Source organism: Mytilus galloprovincialis, chromosome 10 (genome assembly GCF_965363235.1).
Source record: "Mytilus galloprovincialis chromosome 10, xbMytGall1.hap1.1, whole genome shotgun sequence".
Taxonomy (NCBI): Eukaryota; Metazoa; Mollusca; class Bivalvia; order Mytilida; family Mytilidae; genus Mytilus; species Mytilus galloprovincialis.
Window position 1 is genome coordinate 31,916,854 of NC_134847.1, and position 14,156 is coordinate 31,931,009.

General features: G+C 30.7%; 1 protein-coding gene across 3 annotated transcripts in view; it reads left to right on the forward strand.

Annotated features, from left to right (window-relative positions):
• LOC143049100 (con-Ins Im1-like) overlaps nt 1–12,340 on the forward strand; it is a 45,230-nt gene extending 32,890 nt beyond the window's left edge. For all 3 annotated transcript variants that reach the window (XM_076222872.1, XM_076222870.1, XM_076222871.1), the window contains exon 3: nt 11,934–12,340. In XM_076222872.1, coding sequence (XP_076078987.1) covers nt 11,934–12,127 — 194 coding nt within the window. In that variant the 3' untranslated portion in view covers nt 12,128–12,340. The remainder of the gene's footprint in view (nt 1–11,933) is intronic.
• The last annotated feature ends 1,816 nt before the right edge of the window (nt 12,341–14,156 follow it).

The window sequence follows — 14,156 nt, forward strand, 5'->3', positions numbered from 1 at the left end:
TAAATTAATGCCTATAGTTAATAAATTGATATTAACTAGTCTGGCGCATTCTATTTATAGCTTAATTTCTTTTACGTCCTGATTGTGGGTAGGAAGTAAAACGTTAAGGAAATACATACTGGCTTTTATGATTAGTGTTTATAATTTTATTAATCTGATTTGATTACCGTGACAAATATTCAATAACAGTATATCATCTTTCGTTGTATAACTATCATACTCATTAGGTTAATTTCAAATCTCGCCCACGGGATTCTGCGTGGTTTGCATTGATGATAATGTTAGGAAAACAAATTATTTACTTTTTATCAAGATTAATTTAGTTTTGAATTTTTTTTATTCATTTTGAATTCTCTTATAATTATTGGAATGAATCTTTATGAAAGCCAATGAAAATATATATAACAATGATGGCAGGAGAAACCATATTGTTCACCATGATGACGTCACCATGCAGGTCAATTAATTGCTAGATACCGTATGCTGATGACGACATAACTAACCAATCAAACAACATTAATTTTCTGTAGTGTTGGGTTGTTGTCTTAATGATGTTTACCACTAATTTCTTTCCCTTTTCAAGTCAATTAAATATTCAATCTACATATCTACACTCACTCTCTTTTTATTTAAGGTGGAACCTAACACTACAGGGAGATAACTCTGTAAAGTCATCTAAATGTTTTAATTACGTTGTGTTGTAAAGGGAATATTAAGCTTTTCAATTATCAAAATTGGTGTTTGTCAAACTGCTATTTAACCAGTGTAATTTTTCTGATAAAACGGTTGATTCAAAATTTTTGAAATTTTTATATTTTTGTTAAAGGGTCAAAGTAAATACATTATCAAAATTTTATCAAAATTAAACGAGCCAAATTGATTTTAGTGAAAGTGTTGGGTACCACCTTAAATAAATGATTGATTAGTTGATTGTTAGTTTTTAACGCATTTTTCAGCACTATTGACGTTATTGTGACGGTCAATTTTTTTGTTATGATGGAGGAAGCCAAAGTACTAGAAGAGACCTATTTAGACCTTCGATAGAAAGTTTGCGTATGTTGATAAGGAAATATGGAATATTCGTCAATAAGACTATAACCCAACGACAACATTAAGAAAATAATATAGTAGAGTAGACTACTAAATGATAGTATAACGCCGACGTCAACAACAGACAAGTGTCGGTACAATTTGTTAATCGGTAAATTGTCCTCTATCTATAAATTTAAATTGTTAATAATCTAAACAAAGAAATGATAATCGATATGCAAGAAAATTGACCTGTCGCAAGACGGATCATTTTATTTGTTTGGCTATAATGCTTGAAGGAACGACATATAGTTAACTTGTTCTTTTCCCATAAAACTAAGATCGATTCAAAAACGCTTGAAAACAATAATTGTCTACTCTCTTTAAAAAAAATAATCTTCAAGTGGCGCTAAAACCAGTTATTGGCATGGTACGGGTTATGTTCCTCTCTTATATTTAATGACAGTACTATTATGAACCCCTTAAGGGATGAATTGTGCTTGATTTTCACTAAAAAGGAATACATAGGGCATACTCTTTGAATCACTTGAGATCTGGAGCTGGCATGTTAGTAACTGCTTGTCGTCCTTTGTTGATTTATCTTCATCGTTGTCATTCTTCTGTTACCTTATCGAACATTTGACTCGGGCTGCTTCCGTATTTTCCTGCAGTGTGGATGACCAAAATGATGACTTTTGACTGTGTTCTGCTCTTTGGTCATTCTATTTCACTTGACACATTTCCGGTTTCTTTTCTCGATCCATGGGAAGGGATATCTGAAAACATGTGTTTAGTTTACATTACCTTAAACATGTATTAAGAACAGCAATTTGTATTTATTCATACCCTACAGAGTAGGAAAAAATTGTTTGAAAATCAATCTACATAAAGAAAATTGACAAAATTTAAGCAGTGTTTCAATTGAAATAATTCACCGTTTCAGAATCTTATATCTTTCTAGGTATGATTTATAAAGTAGTACAAATAAATGTTGTGATTGACCAAAAACTTAGAAAAACAACATACATGCAACCAACGTTGTGTGGTGATTTCATTTCCGGTCACTTACAATGAAAATACAAATGGTTCTTTAGATTATCAAGCGGCACATTGCAACCTATCTTGTAGTACATCTAAAATAAAAATTTATTCCATCAATTAATTTTTAAGTACATTAGTTTTCTTTAAATCATGTAGGTCAATCCATCCATCAAATTAATTAAATTTTCTAAAAATAAAAACATTACGCCTAAATAACATATATCAAATAATTTAACAAGCTTTGAAAATCTAAACTTCTCAATAAACCTGTTAGAACAAGGCCATTACAAGCATTGCATAGGTTTAATCTTTTATTTGATAATTAAAATAGCAATTAGAGGATGTTCCAGATACCGTTTCACGACATTAGAATCAATGACAAGTGGTTGACATTTGAGATCTTAATCAACATTTGTTTGTTCAGCTGTTGAGATACCCATTAAGGAGTAACATTTTGTAAAGGATTGTAGTTTAATAAAACTTCTATCTAAATGTAGGATGTGTTTATCATTTACTTGGATGCAGTCATACGTTCTTCATTTGAAATAGTTTTTAATCTCTGAATTCATGGCATTAGATATTCTATACGTATGTGTGTTTTTGTGAGAAGGAACAAGTTTCTGGCTTATGGAATTACGTATATAGGAGTATAACGCATATAAACACCAACAATTATATAACTATCTACAATTAAAAACAATGAATCAATAAATTTTTACCCGTTCAACATTTTAGATAAACCTTGATAGAAGTTGTTTTTTATTCTGTCAATCGAGCGGTTCATTTCAATATCTATCCGTCTTCAATTACTAACTTTGTGATTTACTTAATTAATGTAATAATACCAAATCATGGTACGTCACATCCGGTTGTATACGAAAATAAGTCGAACAAAATATTTCCTTGAATTTGACAGTTGTATAGTTATTAATCCTACATTTTATTGCAGTAAAACATTTCTGTTTCATAAACATATGTCTTGGGTATTTCAAATTTTTTTATTTGGGGTTTCTATAGAATATTTTGTAAACTTGAGGTTACATGGTTACTTAAGCTTGTACACGGGTTAAATAAGCATTATAAGGGGAGAAATTTGAGTGGTTAATTTCCAGTGATGGTTATTTTCTTATATGCAATGAATTGTTATGTAAAATTTTGCTATAGTACTGGACAGGACTCATGCCAAGTATTTTTTTTATTTGAAACAAAGATAAATTCTGCACAATTTTTTGAAAAGTGCAATTTTAACAAGGCTAATAGGGGAAATCAATGGAGGTATTACACCTATCATGCCTATAGGGACACATTTTGATAAACTGAACATTTTTTATATTAAATTCACCTTAACCATGTGTTGTCCAAAAACGAATTTTAATAGAAAGAGTAGATTGTGAAAATTAATAGGATACAAGGGATAACCAAAATGATCGGGACTGGATGTTGGAAAGCATTAAATAAAAACAAAACCTCATGTTATCACGTCATAGACATCAAATATAGCTTTTTTATACCGGAAGATAAATTTTATAATTCCTCATTAGATATTTAAATAATTCCATCGATATTCTCTAATATTATTTAAATCTGTTTATTTTACAACTGACTAAGCTGGTATAAGACAAGTATATTTTAGATCAGAATAAGAAGGATAAAAAAGTCAGATGATTAATGTAATCGGACAGAGGATACAGTACTGAATGAAATTTAGTCTAAAACTGTCATTTTGATCTGAATATCATCTGAAGTTCCGAACAAAATATATGTAATAGTCAATTTACAGAAGAATATACCACTTTCAATTCACTTAAATATCTTCACAAAATGTGATGAAAGCTGATTTAGTACTTTTAAGATAATTCAATACGTTATTTATATGAGCAAGTATAAAACAACTGAATACTAACTAATCAGATATTTTGGGTACTAAGTCTCCTATTACGGTAGAAAATAAAAAAAAAATATATTTTTTTCTTATTTCCACAAAAATATTATTTTACTAATGACCTCAAAATCGTTAACTTTTTTTATTTTGAAACTTTTTTATTTTCCCGCATTTGCGCAGAAATCTACTTCCTTTTTCTGGTTTCGTTTGCATGAGACTTTGAGTACAATATATATATATATATATATAAGTCTGAAAATTACACCAAACAGTGTTAGAGTTAGATTTTATACTGACAAATTTTTGTCCGTCCCTCAGCGGGATTCGAACTCACACCTTTGATACACTACAGCACCAATCGCTTAGCCTCATGTCCAGCGCTCTAGACCACTCGACCACATCCGCTATATAAAAAATATAACTTCAATAGTCGTAGTGTTACCTTGTCACGGAAGGTGAATCTAGAGATAGACATGAGACACGTGTTTTTTAAGCGTGTGTAGATGTTATATTATTATTTTCATACACAATGTATTTATCATTTGTCAGCAATCTAACTCAACAATTTTTATATATCATATAGGATCATGATTCATTTCATTATACAGTCACTAGAAATAAGTATATTTTACAAACAAGTCTAAACAAGTGACAAACCATACAATATACATGTCCACTGGATCTAATAGTGATATAGATACAAGGTTAATGCAAATATTTATATAAGTCTGAAAATTACACCAAACAGTGTTAGAGTTAGATTTTATACTGACAAATTTTTGTCAGTCCCTCAGCGGGATTCGAACTCACACCTTTGATACACTACAGCACTAATCGCTTAGCCTCATATACATATATATAGGCGTAAAAAATAATTTTCACATGTGCAGATATATATATTCATTAAATAAAATAATAAAATAAGTAAAAAGTTAACAGTTCCATTCTATCGATTTCATCCTTCCATTGGGAAAAGAATTATGGCGATGAGTCCATAATGAAACTAAAACCGCAACGACCAGCTAGAACAAAGGGAAACAACGATATACCCATGAATAATGTAAATATCAATACCACCCCTAACCAACCAAATGATTCACAGAATACAAATACTGGAACATATGCCGCCGTTGCTTCTAAATCAACTCAAAAGAAATTTGACAACGCCGGACCGGAATCATTAACTCAAAGACTAAGTCATTTTATCGACCTTGTTATCAAACATCTATGTCCGTCAATTCCAAGTTATATCAAAGATGATATGGAATTTTTAAATCACATTCCTGCCATAGTTCCGGAAGAAACACTATTAACAAGCTTTGATGTTACAAGTCTATACACAAATATTCCCCATGATCTAGGTCTTACAGCCGTAAAATACTGGATCGAAGAAAAACGGGATGAAATTGACAGTAGATTTGAAACAAACTTCATACTAGAAGCTACCAAAATAGTTCTGGAAGAAAATACATTTTATTTCGACGGAAACAAATACAGACAAATTAAAGGTACAGCCATGGGAACTAAAGTTGCCCCCACATACGCAAATTTAGTGATGGCATACTTAGAGCAACAGATGTATCGACAAATATCTGTCCAATTCGATCAAAATTTCTGTGATTATGTCATTAAATTTTGGAAAAGATATTTAGATGACTGTATAATATTTTGGAGCAGATCAGAAAAGGATTTATATAAATTTAAAGATCTTATCAACTCCTTACATCCGTCGATTAAATTCACCATGGAAACCAGTGACACACAACTACCATTTTTGGATATCCTCATCTTAAAATCAGGCAGACATATAACAACGGATATTTATTATAAATCCACAGACACCCATCAATACTTAAATTTTCATTCGTGTCATCCGTCCCATACAAAACGAAATATACCTTACTGTATGGCAAGACGGATTTGTGCTATAGTATCTGACCATAACATTCGAGAAGTACGTTTGAAGGAATTAAAAGGCTATTTGACACAACAGCTATACCCAGAGGGTTTAATCGAAAGTGGAATTCGAAAATCTAAACTCTTGACACTTCAAGAATTACGAACCCCGAAAGTGAAACACACGGACGAAACCTTAAAGAAAATACCGTTTGTTAGTACACATGACCCGTATTTACCAAACGTTTTTAATACAATTAAATCAAACCTTCCGATTCTACACGAAAGTGAAACTATGAAAAAATTGATACCGGAAGAAAACTTAATCTACAGCCGAAGACAACCTAAAAACTTAAAGAAACACTTAACCAGAGCTCGGTTCGAACCGAAGGTTAATGACTTTGAAATAAAGTCTTGCGGAGATTCAAGATGCGGTGTTTGTGGCCAAGATACGAAATATTTAGAAACGGGTAAAATGAAATCATTTAAAGATGGCAAAAAATTTCATGTGAACGCCAATATGACATGTAAGACAACAAACCTTATTTACTGCGTCACATGTACTGGTTGTCACGAAAATTATATTGGACAGACCGGGAATAGCCTCTGTGAACGGGTGCGAGTTCACAAAGAACAAATAAAACACCCACAATACAGAAATTCACCAATTAGTGCCCATCTTGACATTTGTGGTAAAAAGCATTTTCAAATAATGCCTATTTTTAAATGTAGACGGGATGAAGCATATAGAAAAGAGATGGAACGTTATTTCATAACAACGTTCCGATCAAAATTAAATCCCGAGAACTTTTAATAACGAACAATGACGGAACGTCATAAACCTCCTTAACGACGTCGCCTATAGCGACACTACATCAGTTATCCTGAAGAGTCCCAATGGAAGGATGAAATCGATAGAATGGAACTGTTAACTTTTTACTTATTTTATTATTTTATTTAATGAATATATATATATATATATATATATATATATATATATATATATATATTCATCAGTCTAGTAAAATGTAGAAGAAACGCAATACCAATTTTATTTTTAATAATTTCTTGATATGAAAAAACGTTACCTGATGATAGCGTTTCTTTGTTTTCATTGAATATGACGTCATAACTTAAATAAAGTCATAACTAAAATCTCTAACAACAGAACCAAAATCGGAAACGTTGCGGTACTTCCGTTTCGTTTTAAAAGATTTTAAAGTCAAAATATGTTTGAATAAAATTTTCAAAAGATCATATAGACATCATCCCCTTTCACAGCCAAAGCCTGTCTCATCTATAATACTAAAATTACTAGGTCCAATTTGTCAGCCGTCATCGGGTAAAAACGACAATTCAAAGAATTCAACTCTATATATAACTAATATAGGACAATGGTGTAGATTAAAAATTACACCACTCCAGAACCTTTTGTTTTCCACATAATTAATATTGCCAATAATTAACAAGTTCCGGGTCGAATCCGATACCGATATCAATAGTATATTCACCTGCTAGCTATTACCTTATCTGTACGTTCCGCATTTGACAGGCGCACCACCAAACGGTGTATTTAGGATTTTGCTATATACACGGGTCATAATCAAAGGGCTGACACTACTAAATTCAATCATTGTCAAATTGTTCACTATTGTAGTTTTATTCAGCAATCAGCAAGACTTTCTAAGATAACTAATATAGGACAATGCTGTTGATTAAAAAATTCTCCATTCCTGGATAGCCAGGACCTTTTGTTTTCCAAATAATTAATATTACCAATAATTGATAAGTTCCAGGTCGACGGGTTCAAACAGAAAGATTTGAAAGCAGAGAAAACTTTGTATCTTATAATCGACATGACTTTATCAGATGACAATACTAATTACTAAAATAAGGCTTAGGCATAGTTATATACTTTAATTCAGTCACGGACCCACGATATCACGGTGTGTACTTGTATTAATTAACTTTTAGCAAATTGACTGACCAGTTTTTTATATACCGAAGTGCATGCATAAAACCTCAACTGTTACACTGAAAATGACTTAATTCATTTGTTTTTCATTTCAATTGATGTTCAGATATAATAGACCGTGTTATTTCAAAATTTGTGTACTAGTGGAGGATAAAACGAATTTATAGTTATCTGAATTTTTTTTCCATTATCTGGTTTTGTGTTACACATTTTTAACACCTATATACATGAACATTAATGAATGTATCAAACCGCACATCCACATTAACGTCCCTCGTGTATAATCGTAATTGCAGTTAATAGAAATAAGAATTGGTCGTAATAATTCGTATGTGACAACTATCAATCCGAGTCACAAATGTTTAATGCTAAAGCACTTATATACTTTGACAAAATTATATTCGAAAAATGATATTACGATTCTTTCAAGTATTTGAGCAGCTATGTTCAGGTCTAACTTCACTTATAATACGTGCAATATTTAGAGCATGGCTTAGAAAAGAATTTTAAAAAAGGCAGGACAACTAATTGTTTTTCCTAATCCATTTTCCTGTGTGGTCAAAGAGTAATTTAACTAATGAGGTTTACAGTTGTTATTGAACTAATTGTTTACAAAGTTAACAAATCTTGTCAATAAATATGTTGCATAGTAGACAACATATCATTGACACATAAGAATGGCTTTATGCAAGAATCTTAAGTTTATAATGTGTATTTAGCTGATGTTCAACATCATAATTCGTGTAGGCTGTTTAAATCATACTCCCACGCAGCATATTTTGAATGAGTTACCCGAGGTTGATCGGTGTAAATGACGACTTTGAAATGCGATTATTCTTCGAGAAACTGCATGAAACTGGAAGGCTTTAACACAATAATACATTTATGCAAATGAAGATACTTTTTTTAAAGAATTTTAATAAAACTAAACTTTAATAATTTATTAGAAATCATGTAAGTTATTTTAGGAATATGATTTGTTAAAGCAAATGCGTAAATACCGTGTATATTCCATACTATGTTAGTAGGTTAGTAGGCGGGGCTTATTTCAATACACGGTTATGAGTGGTGTTACGTCCCTTTATTTAAACAACACGGCGTTGAAGGAACTTATTAAAGGTTTCAGCAGACGAAGAACTGGACAATACACAATTGAAATTAATTCTTAAAACACATTAAAAATTAACAGACTGTTATTGGCATTTGTTTTTGTATAGACCAATGAAAATAGGATCTTAATACTAGTGGTATTGACGACTTGATCACTTTGATAGGAAACCAGTCTAAATACAACATGCTAAGATATTCGGTATGATATATTCATTAAATAGTGTGTTAATAGTGACCTAATACGATATATGTGGGGTCAGTAAATTCCACATGGACATTAGAGCTTCGCTCTCACCCCATATGGAATTTCCATTCCAATATATATCCTATTAGGTTACTATCACATTATGTAACTACATATAATAATACAAACCAAGTCGACTTAGTTCTTTAAATTTTGTTTGTGGTTAACATGAACAAATATATTTTTTAGGAAGCGATACGTCATATTGCACTGGTTAACATGTTATGAATAAAACATCTGTAATTATGTATAAATTGTTGTTTTATGTTTTCAATCTCAGTAACGCTTTAAATGTGTCCATTTATGTAAACCTTAATCATATTCATTACTGATCAAATACTAAATCTAGTCATTTTAAGTTCTCTTGACCTTGCAATAAATGGGTGGTGGTTCCCCATATTCATACATTAACAGGAATAATTACATTTCAATTCTTAATTACGAAAAATAAGGACATTAGTCTATAAAAATAACTAGTTACGTTTACATTGAGTAGGAAAAAAATATAATTAACGATAAGAAAATATTCACTTTCGAGGTTATCGAACGACAAGTAATTTTCTAAACAGAAAGAAAATTGACAACTGTAATCATATGAAACAATGTCTAATTGTGTAGGCGTCAGGTCGAAAAATGATTTTGTCATTTTGTATTGTCTATGCTTTATTTAACGAAAATCTGAAATAGTAAAGGGTGCAAACTAAGGTCAAAATTCTACATGAAATAAAGTGGAGCAATGATACTGAATAATTTTTAAGAAAAACTACATATAAGTCGTATTTTTATCAACTGTGCTAAAACTAAATGTGGGATGTTTTGAAGCTGTTAATAAATTTGTGAACACTTTTGAATATCAAGCTTTAGAATTTGCAATTCAGTCTTTCTAATATTTATTCTGAAAATTTAAAAATATTTTGAAGCTTTTAATTCACTTATAAACATTATTTAAGGAATACCTTCAATATTTTTTTTACTGTTTTTGAAAGAATAACAAAAAAGAAGGCGCACACTGAATAATCCATATAACTTGTTACTTTAAAGTGTGCACCAAATTTCAAGATAATTTCGAATAGACAGAAAACATATTACAGTCTATCCTCATAATTGTATTGTTAATTCGATTTTTAAGGAGTTAATCATTAAAAGAAACGTTGATGAAAGCACAGTCACATGATAAAATTATGTCTATGAGCTTAGGCAATCAGAACACATAATATATTCAAAATTAAATTATATAACACTAACGAATTGTAAGCCAGTGTATATTCACCCAAAAGGTGCAATGTTAGACCAAATATGTATTTTTTTTTTTAAGATAAAATAGGTAGAAGTGTTTTGTTTTAATTCACTTCAGCTTACAACACTGACAAATTGAAGATGAGAGCGCGTTCATCAATATCATCAGATCAATGTCCAATTAAAGAACATAAAATTTGAAAAAAAGAAAGATATGTTAATGCTATAATTGCTCCATCATTAAAAAATCAGTTTTGAAAATTTTAACGAATTTCTAAATAAGTACAACAGTAATTGCCATTTAATTTCTGCATTTTAGAAAAAAAAATAGCCGAGTCTAAACGATTCCCTTTAGAGAACATATATGTATATGCTTATGGGGCTTTGCAGAAGAGTTATCATGTTTTTGATATTGTGTTTGTTATTACCAGTAACCGGAAATATGTTGTATGCATCACAATTTTCTTGATACGAAATATTTTGTTCTTTTCGCGTAATTTGCAAAACAAAACTTCATTATAATGTACGTTATTTTGCTCTAACAGAGTTTGTATTTGTTCTCAACTGGACAAACAATAAATATTTGAAAAACCGATATGTCTCAAATTGTTGATAATTTTTAATCGGAACTATCATCTTATAAAAGTCTTGGCCTGTACCAGTGTTCCTGTTATGTTTGGTTTAAAGTTTCCACTTGTTTTTAAGGGCTTTTAGGAAAATGCTTACAACGGACACGTTTTACCTGTAACCGTTGTGTGACACTTCTCTATACTCTTACCTTATTCAAACTAAATCCGAATATGCTTTGTCTAGCTTTCGACTCTTTTCTGTTCTTTGCTCAGGTTTTTGTCTCTGATCCATTCCCTATTACCATCTTAATTGTATTTGCTCTGAGGACTAGTATACAAATTATTCGTGTTAATTCAAAACAAAAACCAGATAACATATAAGTATGCTTCTTTTATCCCTTCAAACGTGTTAAAATATCACAAAACATGTTAAGCCATGTCGCATTTGTGCGTCTGTCGGGAGCCGCTAGCCTTCGTTAGTTTTTCATGTAATGTTTTTGTTAATGTTTAACGTTAATTTATACATTGTTTCAAAATTAAGCGTGACATTTATTTTCACTGAACTAATACACATTTCTCACGTTTTTGTCGTTTTTTCTCTTTGGTCATGTTGGTCGGGTCGTTGTGTCTTTGAAACATTCTCCTATCACCTTCTCAATATTTTATTTAGTGTAACTTGTATAAACATGATGTCGCAGAAAAGTAATTGTAATAAAGAGAGATAATCAAGACACATTGGATGAAATAAATTAAAAGCACAAAATAATAAAAACAAATGCATTAAGTTTATGATATTAGAAAGTTTGCTTTAAGTTTGAAATTTCTTTTATTTAAATTCTACAGCGAATAATTACGTGCATCATTGAATCGAGACAATATTCAGATCATACTAATAAAATTTACACATCAAATTCATGCTACGTTGTAATGCGCTTATTTTCTATTTTGTAGATATTTTCCCAAGGTTTTCACCACTACAAGGACAAATCCTGGGTAAAAGAAATGCACTATCCTATCTTGGAAAGAGTAAGAGATTTTATGATTATGGAAGTTCGTACCAAGGAATAGTGTGTGAATGTTGCTACAATCATTGCAGTCTAGATGAGCTTTCTCAATACTGTCTCTTCGACAAGAAAGATTCATAACAACAGCAGACTACAACATCGAAAATGTACTGAGAGGTATTCGTTATCTACATAAGAAGACAGAAGTGTTAGTAAAACCAGAATATTGTCCTTGTACCAACTTTTGTATAATTGATTTATCTCGAGATATTTAAGTGTATTATGTGATGGTAACTATAGTACATGTTGTATGAACGCAATTGTGCACCTTACACAAAAGACACACTAAATGAATGTGTTGTTTCTTTTTTATCTCATTTTTATCTCTGTTTTACACGTAAATTTACCTCTGTTATTTCGCGTAGATTTACCGCTGTCGTTGGCGTATATGTTATTAGGTACATATGATCAAGCATTGAAAAGATCATAAGTCATAAACACCCTTATTACTAAAAACAAAAATGATAAAACCAAATTACAGTCTCAGAGAACTAACAATTGAGCAACACGAAAAAAACTGGTTCGAACTCACTTGCTCCGATAAAAGTAGAATCACAAAACTTCCAAACAGGTCCTTACTCAAAAGGCAAACTTAAAATCTCAGACACATTAAACAATTGGATAACAACTGTCATATTCCTGACCTGGCATAGGCATATTATTATTGAGAAAATGGTGGATTGAATCTGGTTTTATAGCTAGCTAAACCTCTCACTGGTATGACAGTCACATCAAATAAAACATAATAGTTAATGGTCCAATTATGACACACGTATTGTTACTGTTGTTAACCTATATAAATTGTCGTTATAGGTTTCAGTAAACTATATTCATGATTTAAGTCATCAATTGCAAATGTATTTATGAATACTCACACGATAATGTTGTTGTCACTTGTTGATGTGCAAAAATATTTTAGGGGTTTTATGATATTCAGACAAGAAAATCATGCTATAGGTGTTTGATATAAACATCAGGGTAATTATCATATTGTATATCATTGTTTCCGGAATTCACGTCATAACTGAAGGTTGTCTATGACGTAATATCAATATAGAAAGTATAACCTACAGTCTTTAAGAATGGATTCTACTATTTACTTGTTTAGCAGCAAACATATTACTGATTCTTTAGATACAACGTTATACATGGTGATAAAGTAAGTGCATAGCAATCATCTTCAGAACAAAACACAAAACAAGCAAAGTAACAGTATCTACTACAGAAACAAACATATAACAACGTAATATAAAACATACTGCGAGACTAAAGAAGGAAAATATAGAGTTAAAAAAGGCGACTCTACCATAAGAAACACAACATGGAAAATCGAAGAATGAGAAAATATTCCGGATTGTGTCTTTAAACAGTTTTTTTTTGTCAGTACTAATTTTTCTAGATAAATATGCGCTTTCTTTGTTTTCTATTTAATAATACTCTAGTCGTGACGGTTCAAAGCATTTGACGTAATGAAAACTACTCACACTTCAACTTTAATTAATAAAAAAAAAATCAAATTCAATCTCAAATGCTACACGTGTCTTCCACATACTACATTTGTACAAGTAGGTTGTTAACCATTTAATTAAAACATTTTTAAAATATTTCAAACGATTAAGATAATATATCTAGATTGAAAGGTTTAAATCTTAATCCTGGTATCTATGATGAGTTTATAAATGACTGGAAAGCATCATTAATATCAGGTAAATACGATTATTTCTAAATTAAGCGGTTTGATTACGCAAACAGATTAGCATTTGCACATTTTGTTTAATTCAAACGATTCATAATGATTGTCATTGATTTTAAGACATTCAATTGATCTGAATAATGTTTTTATCTTTCTTTGGGTTTTTCATGTGTAAAATCTTTATATTTCAACTTTCCCGAGTTGGGAATTAATAAATAGGTTATTGATTTGATGAAAAGTATGAAAAAAGGAAAAACAAATGTGTTTCACTCACACCATATCTTCCTATATCTAATAACTTCTTGTTAACGGACACATTATCGCTAATAAACGTAACATTTTGTTTTGAATGTCTTTATGAAAAAAGTTGCACCGGAAGCGCTTATACATGTTATATGATTTACATTTTTAAGGTAC